Here is a 24,602-nt window from a genome sequence, read left to right as displayed (position 1 = left end):
GTTTTCTACAGTGACTGTAAAGCACTATGGGTCGTGAAAGCTGCTATAGAAATGCAAGTTTGTTCTTTCTTTATAAACCCACAACCTTCTGACTCCAAAGTGAGAAGGCTAACTACTGAGTCAAGACTGACACCAAGCAAAGTACAAATAGATTGCAACACAAAGTGATGACATGTGTAAAAGTAGAAATAGTCATTTTAAGTTAGATAATAAATTGACAACACTGTAGTGTTTTGTTTCATGTAAATATAATCCAGTGTTAAAAGCTGGTTGCTTACTACCGTTTCTCTATTAGAATAACTTAGAACCTTTTGAACAGCATACAGTACAGGGAACACCAGGACTACAAACCAGTATGAATGAGGCCTTAATGGTGACTGATAATGAAATGAAGCAAGCAGGAATGCACAACGCCGTAGAAGAGGAAATAAATGATGAGTCCAATAAGCGAAACTACAAAAATCAAGAGATCAACAATCACAGTGAGGATGGAATGGTCAATGCAGATAATATAGGTACATCTTAAACATGGAAATCACATCAGAAATCTCCCAAAGAATCCTGTTAGTACTTTTTGTTGTTTCTGAAAGCAGTATTTTATTTAGTATCAGCGCAGGATTTAACTTAGACAAAATGTGATGTTCGGGGTATTATACAATAAAAAGTTACTATTTCTCTTTATATATTGTAAATGCACTGTTGAATTATTCTTAAAATTGAAACTTAAAACATGCAGTAGTACAGAATGGCTCAGTTTGTACGGAAATATTGGTATAATTATTTTTTATGTATTTCAGAGAATGTAGAATACATTTTACACTACTTAAATATGATTGAAAAGTGTTATAGGAAGTTTAAGGCTTTTAATATTTTGCTAGCAGATTTCCAGTGGTGCTGTTCAAGATGAGTCAGAGGATACAATATTATATATCACATAATTGGCAAAAGAACCAGAGGTGTGATGAGATTTTTTTAACCAGTGTTTGGTTATGATCTGGAATGCACTGCCTGAAAAGGTGGTGGAAGCAGATTCAGTAATAACTTCCGAAAGGGAATCAAGAAATACATGAAAGGGAAAAAAATGGATTGCTGGCTGTGGAAGAACAGGGGATATTGCTGGAAGTAAATTTTCCCTGCAATGTACAAGTTAGTGTAATTGTTGCTGTTAGCTGCAAGATGATGCTTTCCCACATAATGGGGAGTGATGACCCTATCCTCAAGCATGTGAGTGAATCATCTGAAGAATATATGCTAACAAAGGGAATGCTGTACGGATCCCTGGAACTTGGGGAAATACCAGGAATTCTGCAAGCCTATATAATCCAGGCATATCCCCGTGCAGAACCAGACCGCCCCTCCCAAAGAAAGTCAAAAGTGAAGCTACAAACTAATAGATCCTTCCTAGTGCTCCAAAAAAGACAGCCCATCAACTCTAACGGACCATCACCACATTTGCCCTGTTCCAATCATTCTGACTCTCGAAACAGTGAACAGTTGCACACAATATACTGACCACGAAGAAAGCCTCTCTAAATACAGTGCATACCTCTGCATGTACTGTGTGGCCAATATACAGTGACTTTTCAAAAAGTAAGGTTCAGCATGTGTGTAAAAATTGTAGTAGGTTTCCTTAAAGACAAATTTCTATGAGGTAAAATGGAGATTTAGTACATCAAGCAAAGAAATGTGTTAAGAGCAACACGTAGAGATTGTGAGATATACATAGTGGATGGAGGTACACGAAGATGTGTGTGGAATATGAGAAGCAGAGGCAAATAAAACATTCAGATACTACAAGAGTTATATAGAAGAGAAATAAAAAGGGATATAGGAATGTATAGAAATAGAGTGGGAAAGAAGCAGAGATGAATGTGATTTTTTAAAATTTATGTTTGATTGCTCTGTATTTGTTGCATTGCCATGGGTCATTAAAATTATATAGTAATACATAGTGTTCTACATAATATGCATTGAATTTATAATGTACTCGCTGATTCACCAGAAACAAAGCCAAGGGAGATTCACTAGTTTAAACATTATTTACTTAAACAAACCTGCATAGAGTAAATGGAGGAATATAGAAATTGAAATGTGCAGTTCTGCTTTCAAGGTTAATCTTGTCTTTTATCATAACAGTTACAAACAGTAATGTATTGCCACCAGACACTGCTAAGCCAGCTGCAGAAATGCCAGAGAAAGCAACTGATAATGGGGCCCTGTTTGTGAATGAAAGACAGTACACCAGTGTATCAACTGTGAACGTTAATGCTGGAGAGCCCAATGACATTCAGCAGGATGAAATAGGAAACACTTGCTATGAAGCAGAGTCTGCAAGTGCAAAATTCAAGTCACAGTGCACTTCTGTCTGTTTGGCAGAAGTCCCAGTGAAAGGAGGAAAGATGCTCCCAGACAGTGCTGATGCATTAGGTGTCTGCAGTGCAGATGTAGGTCAGCAGACAGACTCCATCACACATAAATTTGATGGAGGCAAAAGTGAAGCAGTTTATGATACGAATGATAAGACTAAAACCACACAGTGTGACAAAGGTGTCTTTATAAATGAACCACCTAGGACTGAAGCCAGAGCAACCCCTAGCACCAATGAGATTCTAGCAAGGAACGTCAGTGCAAATGAAGTACAACAGGATACTAACCAAACTCAACACCAAAGTTTTTCTGAACTTGTACCCCAACCAGTAATACATGAAAATAAAAATGAGCAGAAATCCATTTTACAACAGCAGCATGAACAGCACAGCCAAGCATTGATGGAAGAAAACTGTACTAGCAACAATATAGTTGAACTCAATCAATTCCATAAACTCTGCAGTAAATCAGTTGTCAGTCCCACAAAATTACCCACTGACCAGTGTAATCATTGTGTTCCATCATTTGCAGCCTGTAAAGTTAACAGTAATGTTGATGCCGACACTAAAACCCAATCAGACATTTTGGTTGAAATAAGGGATCTTGTGCCTATGGACCATGAGGAAGATATTACCGAGGAAATCAGTAGTAATGCACAAAGGAAAGTTGTCAGAACTGATGATCAGCAGAAAGAACCACATCTGGAAACGGTCATTTCTGACAGTGAAACAATTGAAGATTTGCAGGTAACTGTGTTCAATGCTGATGCTTTGGGAAACCTGAAACAATTGCAAGGCAACTTGGCACCAATCAATGACTCTTTAAGTGTGACAAATAACAATTTACTAAACTTCACAACCAATGCTGACCATAGTGTGGCTTTAGCCTCAAACTCCCAAAGTACAGAGGAAGCTAATGGCAGTGCAACTGATTTTGCAGCTACTGTGGAAAGTCGGCAAGCAGCCGTTAGTAAAATGGATTCACATGCTGAAATACCAGAGGTGAGAGATTCTTCCCAGATAGCAGAAAATGAATTCAAATCCATCTTTATAAGTACTTCAGTTAATCCAGTTGCAACCATCGCTTTAGATCACAGGAATAAAACATCAACTTCTGAGACAGAGTCCGCAAGCAACAAAGCAACGACGAGCCAAAGTGGCTGGAAATTTTGCAGACTGCCTATTTTAGATTCTGGCAAAGGAAAGGATATCCTGAACAAAATCACAGCATCACACTCGATTTCAGTACCGAGGGACAAATTGGAGGCTCCTGTTATAAGCAGAAGATTCCCATCAGCATTAATTTTTCCAAGACAAATCGGTGAAGTGAGTTTGAGAAACTCTAGTGCAGCAGGTAATGCCTTCTTTTGACATAATCCTGTGGTAGAAAATGGATGATGTAGGGGGTACAGTAGCATAGTGGTTATGTTACTAGACTAGTAATCTAGAGACCTGCATGCATAATCCAGAGACATGAGTTTAAACCCTACCATGGTAACTGAGCAATTTCTATTAAATAAATTATAATAGTGACTATTAAACCATAAGATTAGGGGAGAATAGTCTATCTGTCCTTTCCCAGTCTGGTTTATAGTGACTTAGTCAGATCCACTGCCCTCTGAAATAGCCTTGTAAGCCACGCAGTTGTATTCAAGTTGGCTCACCACCACCTTTGAGGGAAGCTAGGAATGGACAGTAAATGATGGCCTTCCCAGGACATCCCATGAATGAAGAATAAGAAAATGTGGGAGGATAGGATTTAAACTGTTGCATAAAATACCTTTGAGAGTTGAACCATTCATTTATACTGTGACTAATAGTTGTGAGGTCAATGTATATATGGCAAGACTTAATTTTCTCAATTGCTGAAGCACCAAAACTCATGAAATATTATTTTCATTGTATAGAGATCATCACTATGTCTATGATTAGTCACTGGTAGTTACGCAGTAATTAATCGCAGTGAGAAAAAACAACATGGGTCATAACGTCCGAGTGCCAGAGCATCGTATCTGGGAGGTACCCCAAAGAAGATTCGCTTGGGAACAACCTCTGGATGTTCCCAGGTAAGGTTTGCATGGCAATTGCCTGGGAAGTGCAAATTTCCCATGGACAATTGCCCTGCCCTGGGAACCACCCCCAATTTAAATTGCAAAATGCAGATGTCTCCAATTGTGTTATATCAATATTTACCCAGAAAAAGTCAGAAGAATTAAAACCCTGTCTAACTTCTGGGTAACTACTGTATGGACCCACACCGAGCCCCGATGGGACTCCCCCAACACCACCGAACCCCCAGGGAACAGTCCTCCACGGAATTCCCCCCCGCCACCTGCTGACTACCCCCCAATGGGGCTCCCGACGCCCACGGGATTCGCCCCCATGGAACTCCCCCCCACCGCCCCCCCACCCCCACCCCCGCCACCCCACCCACCATCCTGCTGGACCCGACCCCTAACTCTCACTCACACCCGCCCCCCTATGAAGGCCCTACTCCCACCTCTCACCCCTACCACCCCCGGCAGACTCAACTCCTGATTCTTACCCCATCCCCACCAAGGCCTGACCTGACCCAATCCATCCCTGTCCCCTGCCAAGGCCCAACCCGACGCCCCCTGCCAAGGCTTGAACTGACCTGACCCCCTTCCTGCTAAGGCCCAACCTGATGCTCCCAGCCCCTAAGACCCGACCAACCCCCCTCACCAAGGCCCAACCCCCACCCTACTCCCCCAGCCAAGGCCTGAGCCGAATCGACCCCCTCCCACCAAATCCTACCCACATACCTTATACACCTTCTCTCTGGCTTGCCAAAGACCTTTAAACCTGGCCGGATCTCTAAACGTACCTGCTTTAAGGCAGCTAGTGCCATAAAAAGGGTGGAATGGCCTCCTTCCCTCCAATCCAACAGTTTGACTGAAGGCCGCAGGAGTGCACTGCTATGCATAGTTCTTGCCTGAGTTGAGTCGGAACTTCAGGCGAGACAGGATTGAAAAAAATTTAAAGGTAAGAAATTTGGAGTAGAGTAGCAACCCGATTCTGACTGCCACTCTGTGGAAATTCAGGCCCATTATTCCAGTTAACTTTCATGACACGAAGAAAATGGATGTGATGATTAATCAGAACTGCTTATACTGAGCCAACAATATATTCAATACATGGAATACCTGGGGCTGAAGACAATTATATGCTGTTTGTGATTTGTTTTTTAACTTCTGAGATCATCTAAATTTATAACCACTTGGTAATGGGTCCTGATATTTTTATATTCCTTATATAATTTACAGTGTGGAATGTATTTACAGAACCCTGCTCTCAGACATCTCAATACTATCTATAGTTGTCGTTACACAATCCTATATACCATGAGGCCCATTATCACTGTTCACCGTCATTATTGAACTGAATTTAACAAATCTTACAATTTGTGGGCTGCTCCATAATGTAAACTCAAAAACCCAACTGACACCTGTACCTGCTCTGGTGTACGTGACCCCAGTTCAACACTACGCAGGTGACTCAGTCTCCACAGATCAACCTGGGATGGACAATAAATGCCATGGAGAATGTGAACAATGCGTGGTAGTTAACTGTCAGTCATCATCACTGGTGCATTCTTCATTGCAACGCCTCTTCCAATCAGAGTCCAATCAGCATTCTCTTCACATGCAGTACAAATTGTTGTCTTCCCCCTATATTGGTATTCTTGTGAAATGTCCTGAGGATTGCAAGATGAAAAGCTTCAATATGTCTGTCTTTTCACAATATTCCTGGTTAGTGAACAGTAGCAGGGTTAATTCATCTGCAGAGATAATTACAAGTTTATAAAGATTTGAGGCAAACTTCAAATTCCAGATGCCACATTTTGTATGAAACAACTGATGGTCCTTTTTAAAAACGAAACAGGTATTGGAAGGAGAAATAAATAAGTTTCTTTATTTCTCCCCTTTAAAATAATCTGGAGATGTTGTTGAGATAACATGAGAAGTCAAGCTGCTATAAGCTGGAGAAAGAAACAACAGCAGTAACAATTATCAGGTCTATTTACCTATCTTGTTTGCCCTTCAAGGCAAAGGTGACTATGTTCATCATCTGGGGTGTTTTGGTAGGGTTCCGTTGGGTACAAAGGTGACTGCTAAGGCAGATCCACACCTGGAAGGTTGTGCTGAGAAAAGGACAGGATACCACAAACATTTGAGTTTTGGATGAGTTGCTGGCTCAGGATTTCCTCTTCTTGCGTTTTCTCTCTGCCTCTGATATGCGCTTGCTTTTGAAGGAGGCTGTACCATTATGGAAAGCTTGAGTTTCTTATGTACGGCTATTGGCAGTCAAAGGAAATGCTACATGGACACTCTGAAGGCTTTGGAGTTTTAATATTGATTTCGAGGCCTGGGAGAACCTCGCCAGGATCACTACACCTGGTACAGCTAAGCATGACATGGCATTTAGCTATAGGAGGCCCATCAAGTTTCTATTGGTACCAAAGCAAAATACTGCACGTACAGTAAATCTGAAATAGAAACAGAATATGCTACCAGACTTGCTGAGTATTTATAGCATCTGTGTAGAGAGAAACAGAGCTAACGGGCGGAATTTTCTGTTTTTGAAACTAAGTGCGGTGGCGGGCGGGTTCTGTGGCCCATATCCTGCTGCTCGGAATGGCGGGAAATGACGCCCAATTCTGTAGTTGAAAGCTCAATAATTATGCACAGGCAAGTATCTCACTGAGTCACCTGGTGGATTGGGAGCTGATTCACCCGCCCTGCCATTACCTGGCGGGGTCAAAGGCCTGGGCATCATGGTTGGAATTTTACAGCCCCATCACGGCGGGAATGGGACTGTAAGATGCAGTGAGTTATTCTAAACTCCATTGACTTTGGTGGGACCGTAAAATCCCACTGGCGTAAAAATCCTCCCCATACTTCAATGCCATTCAAGCAGTCACACATTTCACTCTCTCCAGCCCACCTGTCTCCAGAAGACTGATATGTCTGCGACCCAAGAGACAAAGGCAACGCCCTGTTTCTGCCACGATGCCCTCCAGACTTTGATAAGAGGAGTGCGGGTCCATAGAGATGTGCTCTATCCCAGGGAGGGTTCCAGAAAGCATACCGGCCTTGCATCTCCAGCCTGGGATGCCATCGCTAAGGATATCAGCGCGGTTGACCACCACATCTGAAACGCCATCCAGTATAGGAAGAGGATGAATGATCTGATCCGACCCGCCAGGGTAAGTCATCCTTCAGCTCCCTCCAGTATCAAACTCTCATCATGGCTTTATGTAATCAAAGGGCTACTCTATTCGGGGATCTCACACAACCATTAGCAGGGGACACATATCATCATTGATTGACTAATGGAATCTTTCACATCACCACCATCCCATCTGTCATGATGCTTACACTCCATCCTCAGCCCCTTCTGGGAAGGGCTCACCACACACAGGTGGCATGTATCTTTCTCAATCTCTGCTCCATCCCTTCTCTCACATGCCTTTCTGTTGTCTTCAACCAGGACAAGCTTGCCCACAATGGGCGTGAATGAGCTCAGGCCAGGGGAAGGATGGCTGACATCGTAATCCTCTCAGAATTTGAGGAGGATGCCGCCGAGATTGCTGGGGAGGACAGGGATGACAGGGATCGCTCCCGCGGGGAAGGCAAGATTGGATTGTGTCAGCAACCTAGTATGGATCACAGCTCCATCAGTTCATCACATCCTGACAATCATAATGAGTGACATGTAATCTTGTAATCTGCATGCCTGTCAACTAAAACTCTCTTCTCTCTCATAGATATCAGCAGATTGAGGCCCACAAGGCTGGCCAACATAAGTCCCAAGCCCCAGACCATGTCCAAGGAGGAAACTGAGGAAGAACTGTCACAACACTTACCCACATCCTCCACCAGCACAGAGACACACACCTTGATGGGCCATAGCTCTAGATTAGCTCAGGCTCACCTACTGGAGAACAGCTCACTGACACATTTCCGCAGCAGTCGGAGGCAAGGACAGCCTGGGTCTCCAGCATTCGGAGAGCTGCTGGAGACCAGCCAACCACTCATTCTGCGAGCGGCTGCCAACTCGGTGCTGGAGATGCAACAACAGGCGGTGCAACATCAGGCGGAGATTTGGCAGTCACTCAGCAGACTAGAGTGAAGGATGGAGGAGTCTGTTCATGTTCTGTCTGATGTAGTAGCCCCTACATGTGAGTGCCTCGCGGTCACCATGGGAAGGTTGGCGACCACCGTGGGCACTTTGGTCCAGCAGGTTTTGCCGGATTTGTGCTTGGCCTTGGACTCCATGGCCACACACTCTGGGCAAGAGGGGAATGAGGCACCTTGACCTCCCTCCAAGTGCATCTTCTCCTCAAGGTGTCAGGGTGGGGCCCTCGGGCACCCACAGGGAGGATAAGCATCAGCTGGACATCCTGGGGGCCTCCTCTTACGACACTCCAAGGGTGTCCAGCTGCTCAGAGTCTCCTCTGCCTGTGACCCCATTCACTCCAGCTGTTCAGGCTGAGGAGGGTGCATCTGTGCCTGAGCAGGAGATCTTTACAAGGCTGGGGCCCTCCAGGCTTCGGGCCGCCAGAGGACATCCACCAACATCATCACAGACATCAGGTTGTAGCAGTCAGCAGGCTGCCTCCACCTCTACTGCGGATGTCAGGGCTGCACCCAGACATAGTGGTAGGGTTAGGAAAGTTAAGAAATATTGAAATCACTTTTGGGTCACGTGTGCTACCATTGTGAAAATATTGCACTTTTGTAAATACATTTTATGTTTTATGTTTATGTGAATGGCTTGATCAACTGAAGGCATTGTGATGTAGATTTGAATCCTCTTATTTCGAGGCTTAGCCATCCTCCCACTTAGTGATAGTCTTCCTCTGTGAGTTTCACATTCATGTGATGTCAACCTCATTGAAGACAGTTTCCGCACCCAGGGAAATGTGTTAAAATCTTTATTGGAAGTGTGCGATTAAAGGGCTTGTAACCCTTCTTCCTGATGATACATAATTATGTGAGGGCAGCTCAGCAGCAGTTGTTTCTCCTCGGTGGTAGTGTCAAAGGACAAGACATGGGCAGGAACAAGAGATCTTCAACCATGTCTTCATCTCACTGGCTGCGGTAGTTTCTCATTTATGTGGTGACAACTGCTTCAAGTGAGTTTTCGCAGGGTTCTCGTTGTTGAGTAGACTCTCACTTCCCAGAGTGAGCGCATACAGAGGGCACTGCTCACCTTCTTAGAGATCATGGACTGGTGAATCATGAGGCTAGAAGGTACAAGTGTGAATGCTCTCTTGATGTGACTGGTTGGATATCCCTTTCAATGAAATAGAATGCATTCAAGGAAGGAGAAATGTGTTCATCTCCCCTTGCCTTCGCTTTACTCCTACTGGAATCTGGTAGCAATTAAAGTGTCTCCCACATTTTGCTTCCTCTATGGTGTTGTAGTGTTCAAATTGACCCTCACCACCCTCTTGAGGTTCCTAGGCCTCCTGATCTTCATCCACCGAAGAGCTCTCATCCTCCTCCATTTCACATCCTGGCAAGGGATCACCTCTTTGCAGTGCCAGGTTGTGAAGAGCACAACACAAAGCGATGATGCGTGAAACCCTATTGGGAGTGTACTGTAGTGCGCCACGTGAGCGGTCCAAACATCTGACGTGCATCTTCAGAATGTTAATGGTGTGCTCCATTAAGGACTGTGTGGAGCTGCGAGTTGCATTATATCCCTCATCTGAACAAGGTATAACGAGGACTTTGCACCAGTGTCATCAGCCAGGGTTTCAGTGGGTACCCCTTATCCCCGAGCAGCCATCCCTGCAGACGTTCAGGCCCTTTGAAAATCTGAGGCACCTGGGAGTGACTCAAGATGTATGAGTCACACCAACTCCCAGGGTACTTGGCACAAACGTGCATTATGTGCTTCTGATGATCATACACCAGTTGAACATTGATGGACTGATAGCCTTTACGGTTGATAAACATTTCCCTTAAAGCCACGTCGGTATAGTCGATTGCACCCTTTGGGAAGCCTGAGATAGCTGTGAAGCCATTGATTCTCGCAGCCTAACTATCTTCGTCGAGAGTAAACCTCACATAATGATGTGCCTTGCCGTAGAGGGCACCTGTGACTTGTACGCATCTATGTGTTGCAGACTATGAGATGCTGCACAGGCCCCCTGTGGATCCCTGGAATGACCCGTAAGCAAAGAAATTGAGCACGGCGATCACCTTTAAAGCACAAGCGGGGATAGCCTCCCTCTCCACGGGGTGTTAGGTCTTCATGAAGAATGTGCAGATGTGATCTACCAGGGCTCAGGACAAGCACAGACATGCACAGCATTGTCTCTCTCACATTTGTAAGTAGGAGACTCTTCTTCAGTATCCCGTAGGTTTGACGAGTTGTCTCCGTTGTCTGGGTCCCTCCTTCTGACCCCCTTGTTCTTGCTCTGGCTCCCCTTGACCCTGGACCTCAGGTGGCACCTCTTCCTGGAGCTACACTCAGTGTCGCCTCTCCCTTCTTCTCCTCCTCCATTGCACTAGAACCCTCAAAAAGGCAGTATTGAGCCCTGGATCCATAATTGCTTTATCTCTCTGAAATGAAAGATTGAACACATTAATGATTAACAGGTCAACACAGTGAAGCTTACAATCTATTACCAATAGCAACTATAATGGTCTATAGTGGTTTCTGCCCTCCTTGCCTTGTTGCTGATGTAGCTTTGTATCTGAGGTGCTAACATGCACATTGAGGTGACCAAGATACCATCCCTGAGACTTAACATCTGAATCCCTCAATGGTTCAAGAATGTTTGAATGACATGTGCTACTTAACCTAGCTCAGTGCTCCAATCTCTGATCTGGCATACTAATTAACAATAAGTTGCTCATGATTAATGACTGGATGCCATATAGGCCATTATAAATGCCATTTCTGGAAAGGGTATGACAGGCTTCCATTGATGAAATGCCATATATGCTACACCTGTGCCTCCTTAACAGTTGCCTGCGTTCCCAAATTTCACGTTCCTATGTGTTAATGTTGAGATGTAGCGACTGAGATATTTAGCCATTGACTCCTGAATATCCCCGTTACAGCGCTGATAAAGGCATTGGCTTCCAATGGCTATCTTCACAAGGAGGTCTTCCTTCTTTCTTCTAATCAGACTCCAGTTTACCCTTGTGGCACCAACGTTAGAGGGCACTCCCAGAAAGGGCCCCTTAGTTCAGTAGTGCGCTCCTCCCACACTGCCTCAGATCTCTCCCGTTCAAAATTGCTTCTACTTTCGATTTATAACTCTGCCATAACTCTGATAGAGCAAGATGGTCATTCTGCACTACTATTTCGAGACCAGTTTCAACACTCTTTCTCTCACTGTCCACATCCAGAAGCCTACCTAAAACCTTATAATGTGAAGGTAGAGCTCCCTCCCTGTTATTCTCCAGCCTCCCCCAGTATTACTGGATCCCATTGTTGTTGTCATCAACATCCCAACAGTGCTCCCCGCCGAAACCATCACTACTGATGTGCCCATGCCCCATGTGGACCTCTACCCTCTCCATCTAGAGGCAGTGTGCACTATGACCTACCAAGGAGAACCCCCCCCCCAGGAAAGCTTCACATACCCACCCCCTTTATTATGTATTCCCCAAATGCAGGCTGCAGATGCCTTCCATAACCATAACCATTCCATCTGTAGCTCAGTACAGAGACAGACAAGCCCATGGACAGTGATTGTGAAACAGCCCTGCACACCTGCATTATTCGTATTGAGCTCACAGCCCTTGCCCCCCCCTGGAGCTCGAGTACACCATGCTCCAATTGAAGAACCCTGTAATGGCCCACTGCACCCCAGGACTGTCTCAACTCTCTGACTTCTTCCCACTGAGCCCCTGGAGTGTCTCTACCCTCAGATTCCTGACTGCAAGTCCCAGAGCAAGGACTTTGACTTTCAGAGAGTTCCCTATTACTCTCATGACTGAAGACTACACTGTCTCCCTTCCCAACAACCACTCCCCCCACCTTATGAGTCTCCGTGAGACCCATCCCTCTTGTGCCACACTAACAACCTCCCCCTCCACACTTTCCAGAGTCTGCGTGCATCCCCTCCCATACATGTGGTACCCCATTCAGCCCCTTGTTTGTCAGTATTTCAGTTTACTTTGTGGGGCTTCAGCTTCCCACCCCACAGTCTCCCCTCTGCCTTCCATCATTCCTTCTCCACCTCTATCCCCTTCCAAAGCCTTCCTGCCCCCGCCTACCATCCCTTCTGCCCCCCCCCCAACCCCTTGCAAAGCCCTCCTTCCCTTCCATCTCCCTTATGTTCCCCTTTCCCCCCCCCTCAACACCTTGCAAAGTCTCCCTTTCCCGGTTGCAATATTGGTCTCTGTCTGAAAGTTGAGCTGTACCTGAGTACCACTGCACAGTGGTGCCCTTGCGACTATGGAAGCACCCACCGGGAGCAGACCAACCCTACAGCCCCAGCAGTTCCACTGGCATCACAATGAGACCGGTGCGGCGCTGTGGCAGGTAGGCTATGTATGTTGCACTCACCTTGAAGTCGCAAGTGAAGTGATGTCCGACCTGTGCACGCCACTCCTTTTCAAATGAGATTCAGACCGACGTGATTTCCTACTGGAAAGATTGGAAGGCGGCACGTGATTCCTGCAAAAAGTTAATTGAATGAGCACTCATGAGAAGGTAATGAATGCAAATGGTGTTCATGCCACTAGTCAGCGAGATACCCAACCTGCCACCAGGAGAATCACAAACTATTTTTACGCCAGCGGGTTACCGATTTTTTGGCTCCCAAATTCCATTCAACATTTCAGGCCAGTGACTTTTCAACAGAACTTTAAGGAAAGGTCATTGACCTGAAATGTTAACTCTGTTTCCCTCTCCACAGATATTGCCAGACCTGCTAAACCTCTGGTATCCCTTCATGTGAATCACCTATAGCCCAGTCCCATTCTTCTACTTGTTCATATCTTTTAATAGTACTTTTCTCATTCAGTTATTTAATTCTCTCTTTAAGGAAGAACACTTCAGTAATGGTTTAGGCCAGAGAATTCCAAATTCTCACTACCTTCTGTATAAAGGCTTTCTTTCTAACCTGTCCTTTAATTCATTGTGCATTGTCAAGACCTTTCATCCTTCTGCTTCCCATTGTTAGATCCATTCACCCTACATGAGGTAACTGATAGGTTAGATTAGCAGCCATTACAACCATGCTCCTGAATCCAGACTACCCAGGAGCAAAGCCATGGGAAATTGGGCTAGTTGTACTGGTGAATCTCAAGGTAAAAATAAATGACAAAATATGTTGCATTTTACTCTTGTAGTTCGGTATTGTTTGAATCCTTTAAGTAGACTACTGTCTTGTAATCCACTTCCATTTATCCAGTGTCCTCTGTGAAGTAAGCAACCAGCTCCATCTTCCAAACTGGCTTCCTCTCAAAGGCCTGAAATGTATTGGTCACATGGGTTTCTCCATCACTAACCAATAAAAGGTGACTTACAGTCTCACATGATCAATTTATCAGAGCCTGTGTGATTAAGTGCAAACACAGACATGAACTCTATGAGCGTAGTACTCTTTACCTCTGACAGGAAACTGTCCCCAGTAGAAATAACTTAAGTAGCACCTCTGAGACCAAATAAGGTGAAATGTGGGCAATTTTGTTTCACAAACTTGTATTTGTTTTTCCCTAGTAATTAGCACCACTTAAGTATACTAGAATATTCTGGTATTTGTCAAGGAAAGATACATTTTGAAAAAAATTTCAAATGATTTTTCAGTTCTCTGAGGCAATATAAGATCAAAGCCTACATTAGAATAGGAAATTGTCTAGTGAATGGATGAACAGTGAAGTGATAGCCATAATTCTCAAGGTCAGATACAAACTAGCAGTCCAATGACTTCAAAATTAGCATCTGGGGAATTTCAAAGTTTAGCACATTGAGTGTAGTCGTAACCATTTCCTCTCTGTCACTCAGATTCTCCCAGTGCTAAAAGGTTGAATGACACTTTTAATACCTCCAGTGTTCCTCTTTACCCCAAGAGAAATTCCAATGTGGAGTGGAATGCGACAGCACAGACATTTTCTGATTTTTCACAGCCTCCAGAGCAGGTAAGTAGATTTTAAAACATCATTCCAAACCTTTGGTGAGCTAATTTGAGAGGAATGTGCAATTTTATATGCAAACAGACAATTTATGACACAGATGGGTTTCAGAAATATTGCGAAGTACATTGGCACCATATTTTAGGTGATATAGAAAGAAATAGAATATAGAAATGGGGATACTGTATACATCAACAAGGCTATGTCTGGTCCACCAACAAGGCTGGAAGAAAGGGGGAAAGGTGGTATGCAGTCTATCCGGTACAAAGCATTAATTACCAAGGAAAATTTAATTTAAAAAAAATATTCAAAAATACAAGACTATAGCTCTCAAAGTGCCATGGCAGGAGAATATAGTTTGGAAAATACCTTAACAAATTCAGATGTTTTACATATCAAAAAAGTATTGCATGAAATATTCATCCATTACATTTCAAAGTGTCAAATGTATTAAAAAACGCTACTTATTTCCAGTTTGTTTGTTAAACCACGGGCAACTGGATATTCACAAGCAGCTGCTAATCTACAGAGAAACAATTAGCTTCTGCTGATCCCAGGACAAATAAATTCACATTAACTAGACCTTGTGACCTTAAAAGAATGGGCCATTTTACATATAGCTCCACCTTAGGGAACTGTAACCTGCCAACCTGCCATCATAAAACAGTGCATGCTTGAACCATTATGAGCAACACTTAAGGAGATCTATTTTAGGATATAAATAACATACGTGACTGAAAAGAGATGAGAACCACAGCAGATCAACTCTTCTAACAACTCTAACCAGGTTGGAAAAAACTTTGAGCCCTGAAAGACTTGTCTCCTTGTGAGGTGCAGTTCTATCAGGTCTGGTTCCACCAGCAACATGTTAGAGCCTTGCTCAGTATATTAAGTGGCTGTGGACAGTAAAAGATCCCGTACAGATACCTCTTTGACTGGTGAGAGCATGACTGTGACAAATGATTCTTGATTGAAGCAATATCTATCGAACTTCAGCAATTTAGTAATGATGGAATAGGGTTTGTGGACCTTGAAGGTAGAGACTATGCTAACGATGTGAGCACCCTTTGGCTGGCAAACCTATGTTTGTGACCTATGTCAGTGTGATACTGAGGTAACTAATGAGGGGATGGTCGAGATCCCACTTGTTTTTAAGCTTAGAAATCCAGTCCAGCATGTGCCTACTACATATGGTGTTGCAGTTCTGTCATGTTAATTTATTTAAGATATACCAGTCTTACTTTGTATTTCTAATGTTTGGTTGTATTGCAACAATGCTGCATCTCAAAAGTACTTCACTGCTTATGGGTTGTCGTGAGATGTGAAATATGTTACATAAATTCTTTCTTTTATTATTGAAATGGTAAAAGACTTGTTGATTTATAATTTGATCTTGAAATGAATGCTGAAAAAGAATTGTCAGAATGCTTTCAGATTCAGAATAAGGAATCCAGCATTTATGAATGGAGATTAAAGGTGCCAGCACATCTTTTTGAATAGCAACTACAATGGATGTGGACTTGTTTTGAGGATATTATTAGCTGTTAAACATTATTTTAAGGCTAAGGGATTACGCAAGATAGCTTTTGTAAATGAAATAGATGCTGAAAAGAATTGGAGGAATTGTTATTGAGGCACACAGGTGCAATTGATCACATAGAACTAATCAAATCAGGAAATTTGACATCAATACAGTGAAGGTTAATATGATTGTAAAGATGACACTCTCTTGACAGGAAAACTGTAACAAGCATCAATGTTGGAGAAGTCGAGAGGTTGCACTTTGATTATTTAATGGCAAAAAAGTGGCAACATTCGTATGGTCCCCTCTAAAAGAGACAAGTTGAAGATACATTCCCTTCCATTGATGTTAACCTACTTATGAATAACCCCTGGAGTATTATTTTCAACAGGGCCAGCATAGAATCTCAAACGAACTGGTTTCTAAAATGTATTCCTTTGACTTAATGATGTAACTAGTTATTTCCGCAATATATCAAAATTGTTCACATTCATTATAAGGGACAATATTTGCTTTGTATGATTATGGTGAGGTCTGAAGGCGTTACCATCATATTCAGTTTTCGTTTTGCAGACTGTGCACAGTAAAACATGCCAGCTTCCTTGTAAGTGTATTTTTTTAATGTTTGATTAATTTTTCTCGTTACAATGCGTTCCCTGCACACACACAGCCCAGATCACGTTATGCCCACAAATTCAATTTGACTTTGTTTTGCTAGTTTGATCACAGTACCATTTTGAGAGCTGAACAGTTTGAAAAATTAGTCTGCAATTTCAAATCTGGCTGGTGTACTATTATACTTAATACTTAAAAAGAGCTCAAGAGAAATTAAAAATGGAGGGCATCCCGACGTGGCTTGTCCAGACTAAATATCATTGGAGGTAACTTCTCTTCTGTCCATCAGATACTCAGAATTTATCCTAGATATAACCCAAACTGCTGCATGCTACTGTCACTTCTTAGATGCTGCACTGACAGTATTAATGCCGCTGTGCTGATTCTTTGGATAACTAAGGATCTGCCTTTTCCCATTGCTTTAAAATCTTTATTTTAACTTTCCATCTTCCTCAGAATCCTCATCTTGTCCATCAGATATAAGTTCATGTTCTGGCACATTCTATTAGTTTCCAGACTCGATAAATACCTAGCTATGGTACTTCAACATTAATTCCCTCCTCCACCCCTTCTGTTTTTGGTCTGAGTTTGTCTCTCTTTTTATCCTTATAGTGAAATGCAAAACCAGTCATAGGTAAAGTTTTACAGTTAGTATTACATTTCTTTTTGGATGTCTACCGTGAGTTTTTCTATTCACAATAGTCTCTGCACTATCTATGTTTATTTATTGTTCCCCATTATCATCAGAGAGTTCTTATTATTTCCTTTTAAATCTGTATTGGCCACTTTGCCTCTCTATGGAACTACCTCCCCCACTTTCATAAAAATTCTGAATGTTTTACTGTCTGTTTATAACTGAGGCCATAGGAGACTGCATGCTTTATTAATTCACTTCCGTTGTAATTCTATATCAACCTCACCTAGGTTAAAATAATAACAATGAGATCTTCCTAGAAAACCTATGAGAATGTAACTCTAATCTCAATTTAAACATTAGCATCCTTGGAATCATAGAATCTTACAGCACAGGAGGCCATTTGGCCCATCATGCCTGGGCCAGCTCTCTGAAAAGACAATCCATTTAGTCCCATTACTCTGTTCTTTCTCATAGCCCTGAAAATATTTTCTTTTTAAGTAAAGATCCAATTCCCTTTTGAAAGCTTCACCATCCTTTCAGGCGATATATTCCAAATTATAACAATTTGATGAGTAAAAGCATCTCTGTCTGCAATTTTTGCCAATGATTTTATATGTGTTTGCTGGTTACCAACCCTCCTGGCAGTGGCAACAGTTTCTCCCCTGAATCTATTCTTATCACCCCTTGCTAACTGATGGCTTTCACACCAAACCTTTAACAGAAAGGTAAAAATAATTCCCCCTACATCATTGCCCTGGGTCTAATTTACCCAAAAAATTCTAAACCATTCTTCTCTTAAGCCGAGTACATCGTTTTTACATTAGCTTTTCTTTAAGAAGAACAGAGAACACTGAACAGGTCTCTTTCATAACATGGGGCCTCTAAATTCCTATTTTTTAAATGAATTCTCAGGATATGGGTGACCACATCCTGAAGGTGGTTGTGGTGCCGCGTTGAACTGTTGCTGTCCATGAGGCAAAGTTGTCCCTTGTTAGATAGGGATTTCCAGGATTTTGACCCTAAAGAAAACGGTGATACTTGTCAAGTCCGGATGGTTTGTGACTTGGAAGCAAATCTAGAGTTGATGGTGTTCTCATGTACCAGCTGTCCTTGTCCTTCTAGGTGGTGGAGGTCACGGACTTAGGAGTTGCTTCAGTGCATCCTATAGGTATTACGTATGGTAGCCATGGTGTGCTGGCGGTGGATTGGCTTCATTCATATACTACTGAGATAAGCATGATTAAAATCCATATTGTGATGTAGAAGACTTAGACTGCAACTATCTAATAAATTAGAAGAATGTAGTTGAATTACCATGCTTCTACTTCAAACCATGAAAAGAACATTTAGCTGAGTTCTCGACCCTCTTATCTAAATCCTGTCAGTTCTACCCTTCATTTAAATGAGATTTTCAAAATCCCTGTAACATTTTACCTCTTTCTCTGTAGAATCAATGTTTGCATTTCCCATTCTCATATTCAGATTTACTTTCCCTGCCCCTTTTCTAGGTCTTTCTATACATTACTTTATTCATACTCATCTGAGGGTGGAATGCAATTTGCTCCCTGGCTTCCATCACTGCTGCTTTATAGCTGTCCAGAAAGTGCGTGGGGAGGATCAACCGATTTCTATTCTCTTGTAGGAAAGCACCCAGTGACTTGTAACAGTATGACTATGTTAAGGTACTTAATGAATAATTATTGCAACTACACTTTGGCACCAGATCACTCAGTGATCCTTAAAGGTGAATAGTCAAGTTGTTCATAATTTTGAAGTACACTGCTTTATATACTTACACAGGTTCAGAGGAAATTTCAGGCACCCGTTTTTTTTATTCATTCACGGGATGTGGGCTTCGCTGGCTGGGCCAGCATTTATTGCCCTTCCCTAGTTGCCCTTGAGAAGGTGGTGGTGAGCTGCCTTCTTGAACCACTGCAGTCCGTGGTGCAGGTACACCCGCAGTGCTGTTAGGAAGGGAGTTCCAGGATTTTGACCCAGCGACACTGAAGGAATGGTGATATATTTCCAAGTCAGGATGGTGAGTGTAAGGGAACTTCTAGGTGGTGGTGTTCCCATCTGTTTGTTGCCCTTGTCCTTCTAGATGGTAGTGGGTTTGGAAGATGCTGTCGAAGGGGCCTTGGTGAATTCCTGCAGTGCATCTTATAGACGGTACACACTGCTGTTACTGTGCCTCGGTGGTGGAGGGAGTGAATGTTTGTGGATGCGGTGCCAATCAAGCGGGTTGCTTTGTCCTGGATGGTGTCAAGCTTCTTGAGTGTTGTAGGAGCTGCACTCATCCAGGCAAGTTGGGAGTATTCCATCACACTCCTGACTTGTGTCTTGCAGATGGTGGGCAGGCTTTGGGGAGTCAGATGAGTTACTTATAGCATGATTCCTAGCCTCTGACCTCATCTTGTAGTCACAGTATTTATAGGACTAGTCCAGTTCAGTTTCTGATCAATGGTAACCCCCAGGATGTTGATAGTGGGGGGATTCAGTGATGGTAATGCCATCGAACATCAAGGGACAATGATTGGAGTCTCTCTTGTTGGAGATGGTCATTGCCTGACACTTGTGGGGCACAAATGTTACTTGCCATTGTCAGCCCAAGCCTGGATACTGTCCGGGTCTTGCTGCATTTGGACATGGACTGCTTCAGTATCTGAGTCGTCACAAATGGTGCTGAATATCGTGCAACCATCAATGAACATCCCTACTTCTGACCTTATGATGGAAGGTCATTGATGAAGCAGCTGAAGATGGTTGGGCTGAGGAACTCCTGCAGTGATGTCCTGGAGCTGAGATGACTGACCTCCCACAACCATCTTCCTTTGTGCTAGGTATGACTCCAACCAGTGGAGAATTATCCCCTGATTCCCATTGACTCCAGTTTTGCTAGGGCTCCTTGATGCCACACTCTGTCAACTGCTGCCTTGATGTCAAGGGCAGTCACTCTCACCTCTGCAGTTCAGTTCTTTTGTCCATGTTTGAACCAAGGCTGTGATGAGGTAAGGAGCCAAGTGGCCCTGGTGGAACCCAAACTGGGCATCAGTGAGCAGGTTATTGCTAAGCAAGTGCTGCTTGATAGCACTGTTGATGACCCCTTCCACTATTTTACTGATGATTGAGAGTGGTAATTGGCCAGGTTGGATTTGTCCTGCTTTTTGTGTACAGGACATACCTGGATAATTTTCCACATAGGCAGGTAGATGCCAGTGTAGTAGCTGTACTGGAACAGCTTGGCTAGGCTAGGGGTGCGGCCAATTCTGGAGCACAAGTACTTTGCAATGGAAGAACTCCCACAAATAGTAAGTGTGTATTCATTTTATCCACATTGGAACTCCTGAGTATCTCGTGGTTTAACGACCTTTGTCATATTCACGTTACTGCATCTGGCAGTTGATAAGGCCATCCAGCTTTGAGCCTAAAGGACACTAGTGAAGCAGATGAGTTTTTACAACAATCGACAATGGTTTCATGGTCATCATTAGACTTTTAATTCAAGATATTTATTGAATTCAAATTCTACCATCTGCAGGTCCCCAAAGCATCACCCTGGGTATCTGGATTACCAGTCCAGTGACAGTACTACTGTGCCAATATCATGGTGTAACGGCTGGAGTCATTTCCTTATCCATAACTTATGGCTTCAGATTTAATACTTGCCTGTGGAGATTTGTTGCAATGTATTGGCAATGCCCAAAAACCATCGACCACTTTGGCAAAGATATTGATGGGTTATAAAAGCCACTCCGGAAAAAAAAGTTCGAAGGCTTGAATTGCTTACTGGAATAACCATTGCCAAACATAACCAAAAGCACCATGTATCTTCAGCTATTTTGAAGTGAATAGTTTTCCAGGTTGTTTGTTATTTTTATTATCTGAGGCACTAAGAGCTTTTCGGAAGCCACCAACTTATCCTTCTATTTCATATCTAACCATACTCCTCTTGAAGGAGTAAATCCTAAAATCCGAAATGAGCTCAACCTATGGCCACAGTATGAATACAATACATTCTCTTTACATTAGAAAGACAATTTTCTAAGAATGTCCTTGTTTTTAAACCCTATCTGAATGATCTTTATTGTCTACACGAGGGTGCAGCACTTGTAGTCAGAAACTAATTATCTATTCACAGCCAAGAACTGAGCTGAGAATCTGAAGTGGGGAACTTATTGTCCCCAAAAATTGTCCAATTCAGAAGTCCACATTTTAACCTGTGAGGTAAACCATTTGATAAATTTACCAAATTAAATTCATTAGGACTTTTCACCATAAGAGTACAAACCATTTCACTTATGAGGTGGAAATTCTCCTAATCCTCTTTCACTGTTGCAACTGTTTCAATTGAAAAATTCAAATTATGTTATTCTCAACCACAGTGGGAGATTGCAGGTACACTATCCATGAGTTTACATTCATGTATTTTAATGGATGAACAGTTGTGAACAGTGTGCCTGTATTTCATGTTACCTATGGATGTGAGGGGCTTCCTCTTGATAATATGCACACAAAATCAAACACTGCCAATCCCCTGCCCCATATGGAAGTTGTCCAAGTGAGTTGGATTCCAATCCCAAGCTGGTGTGTCATTCATTGACTCGTTAAGAGTCATGATTGACTGTGGACAAAAGTTCTGATGATTATTAGTGCAACTGTTAAAGAAAGCTTCACGCAGTAAAACCATGCTAGATCTCAAGCCGCAATCTACAAGGGAGTAAAGCCCAAGATTATTAGCCTACTGTGAGAATTTTGATGAGTTTTATTACAATACTTGTCTGTTACATCTAGGAAAAACCATGTTCATCCTCCAGCAAAAGTTTCAAGATTCCTCATTCACCTGCTTCAATGAAATATCAGGGACAGTTTACAGGATCTTCCTCCACTTCCTGCTCCCAATCATACTTTGATCCTCAGTCACCAGAGACTAAGCTGCCAGAGGTTTCCATATCCAACACTATGCCTGCCACTCAAGAGTTGTTTGAGGAGGAATGTGATTCTCAGTATTCCATCATTAAAGGACAGATTAGTAAAATTGAGAGGTTTCTCAGTTTGGACCGGCTCAAGCACACACGGAAAAGGAAAGCTGACAATAGCGGAGTTGAGAGTATAACCAAGATAACACCAACTTGATGTGTATTCTGTTTGTGTACTTTTCACTATTAAACCTCCACCTAGGAAGCCAATTTTTTTAATAGGTGTTCTCGTTAGTGAATAGACATGTTATGGTTGAATATTTCAGATGCAATTTAGATTTGTTTCAGTTTTACACAAACATTAAGGATAACACTGTGCTGCCAGACAAATAAAGAAAAACAACCACAAGTAAAGCATACTGTTTTAATTAGATAGTTGGATCATACAAATTATTCCACAGAATAACAGCCATGATCCTTACTCAGATAGCTGTTTAGTTTTTTTTTAAGAAACAAACTTTATCCTGACAATGACTTTAAAATATGGCAAGTCCAGACATTTTACTGGACTTTATGTGGTGGAAATGCTGAGGAGGCTGTTCCGCACTTGGTTCAAGTTCTGTTTCCAGGAGTTAAGGCTATCATACAACTGCTGCCATTGCTGTTTCCCAAAGGTTCTGTGTGTGGTGTGACTATAATGAAAAGGGGAAAAACAGTTAACTACATTTTGTTGATTATTTTACATTTCTGTAATGTTCTACAAGTAAAGGTTTGAGAGTAAAGCCTGGCTCAAGATCACTTTCATTCAGTGTATGTTGACACACACAAAGACTGTTCTCTTTCAACCATGCTAAATAGGTCCTTTGCCTTGAAATCTCACTGCAAGAGTTAATTACAATCTATGCTGATACTCTGGTGCATTGAGGGTGTACTCAATTTTTGGTGGTACTGTTCTAAGGGCACTCCGTCTATCTGTTCTGGTGGGCATTAAAGATCCCATGGCACTTTTTCAAGGAAATGCAGGGAGTCTCCTGGTCAACATTCATTCATCTATTGACTAATACCTAACTTGTCAATCATCTCCTTGCTGCTTGATCTTGCTGTGCATGCAACAGATGTTGTATTTTCCTACACAAAATATACAAAGTAATTGTCTGTTTAGATATGGACCAAACAAAAGGCTGCATCTTATGAAAGGAATATGCCTCAAGTTGGATGCTAAGTTAAATTAAAGCTTGTTTTGAGATTGTGTATAAAATAAACAGAGGAAGAATACGGTTTAAATTCCAAACAGATGAGCACTAGACTCCTCATTTTTCAAAGGTTTATCTTTAAAAGTTTCTAGTTAAATTTTTGATGTAATTGCACAAAAGGAGTTTCAAATTTTCAGCCAATAGATGCTGCTAGTCTTCTTCATAAACATACCAGACTTGTGTTTTATATAGCTCATTCCTGCAGACTTGGCCTCAAATCATACAGATAGCAACTCAAACAAATTATTGTCTTATTGGAATGAAATGTGGCCTTAAGTAACCAAGGACTAAGATTCCTGATATGCAGCTTATCCAAATCATGATCATTTACACAGCAGCAGCTAGGTATAGCCAAGTACAATTAACATTTTTTATTTCATTCAGAATTAATTTAGTATTTGGATTAAAATGGACTTACCTTACAACTACTTTGCGTTGTGTTTGATCAATTTTGCAGTATACCATCTTTGTCCGAACAGCTGGAAAATTTAATTTTTTAAAAATACATTTGATTTGTAAAGTTAACTTCTGAAAATATTCTTGCATTCATTTGCAAATAGCAGTAGTGAATATACAATAAACCTTGTTTACCCAAAAGGCATTTGGACAATAAATAGTGTTTTTTAAAAATAAAATCTTGGCCTCAAGTTAAAAATAATCCAAGCATCTCTCAACAGGGGGACTAAGAACTGGGATTTTTTTTTTTTAAAATCAACACTTTAGTGAATATGGTACTAAAGTAGAAACACAGCATTTTAATGCTATAGGTAACTTTTTTGGTAAAAGCAATCTTTTGTAAATGACTTGAGATAAATTCTTATTATCCTAGGGCTATGACTCACCACTCTGATAAAATTGCTCATTCTCAAAGGAGGATTTAAAATGGGGAGCATACTTCCACAACACAGTGAGATACAGCCCCACTGACTCAGGTTTTAATGCATCCTTCAAGGTTAGAATTTATCAAAAAAGCTTTCCATGTGTAGAAAGAGATACTCAATGGGAAATATTTTCAAACCATTAGTGAAGGATAGCTCAAGCACAACTGCAAAATCTAATTCATTCTTTAGGCTGTTTGTTTTATATAGTGCCTGATCTCACATCTCAAGGTTTCTCTTTTACCTAGATTAAACTTAACACAAAAAGATAAAAATAATAAAAACTT

At 42.1% G+C, this 24,602-nt stretch overlaps 2 protein-coding genes across 4 annotated transcripts in view; one reads left to right on the top strand and one right to left on the bottom strand.

Annotated features, from left to right (window-relative positions):
• Positions 1–270: 270 nt before the first annotated feature.
• Positions 271–22,690, top strand: LOC144684968 (uncharacterized). 2 transcript variants are annotated; one of them, XM_078549443.1, is made up of 4 exons: positions 271–515; positions 2,137–3,720; positions 14,367–14,500; positions 22,060–22,690. In XM_078549443.1, the coding sequence occupies exons 1-4, from the start codon at positions 356–358 to the stop codon at positions 22,399–22,401; spliced, it is 2,220 nt and encodes a 739-aa protein (XP_078405569.1). In that variant the 5' UTR covers positions 271–355; the 3' UTR covers positions 22,402–22,690. The 2 variants fall into 2 exon arrangements, with proteins under 2 accessions (XP_078405569.1, XP_078405570.1); XM_078549444.1 differs by lacking the exon at positions 14,367–14,500.
• The window catches only part of eif3m (eukaryotic translation initiation factor 3, subunit M), a 47,339-nt gene continuing 45,331 nt past the window's right edge, over positions 22,595–24,602 (bottom strand). For both annotated transcript variants that reach the window (XM_078549445.1, XM_078549446.1), the window contains 2 exons: positions 23,856–23,916; positions 22,595–22,876 (listed from right to left, as the gene is read on the bottom strand). In XM_078549445.1, coding sequence (XP_078405571.1) covers positions 22,756–22,876; positions 23,856–23,916 — 182 coding nt within the window. In that variant the 3' untranslated portion in view covers positions 22,595–22,755. The remainder of the gene's footprint in view (positions 22,877–23,855; positions 23,917–24,602) is intronic.

The sequence above is a fragment of the Cetorhinus maximus genome, chromosome 9, assembly GCF_964194155.1.
Source record: "Cetorhinus maximus chromosome 9, sCetMax3.hap1.1, whole genome shotgun sequence".
In the NCBI taxonomy this organism is placed as follows: Eukaryota; Metazoa; Chordata; class Chondrichthyes; order Lamniformes; family Cetorhinidae; genus Cetorhinus; species Cetorhinus maximus.
Note: the sequence above shows the minus strand (reverse complement) of the source record. Positions and strands in the feature narration are given on the sequence as shown.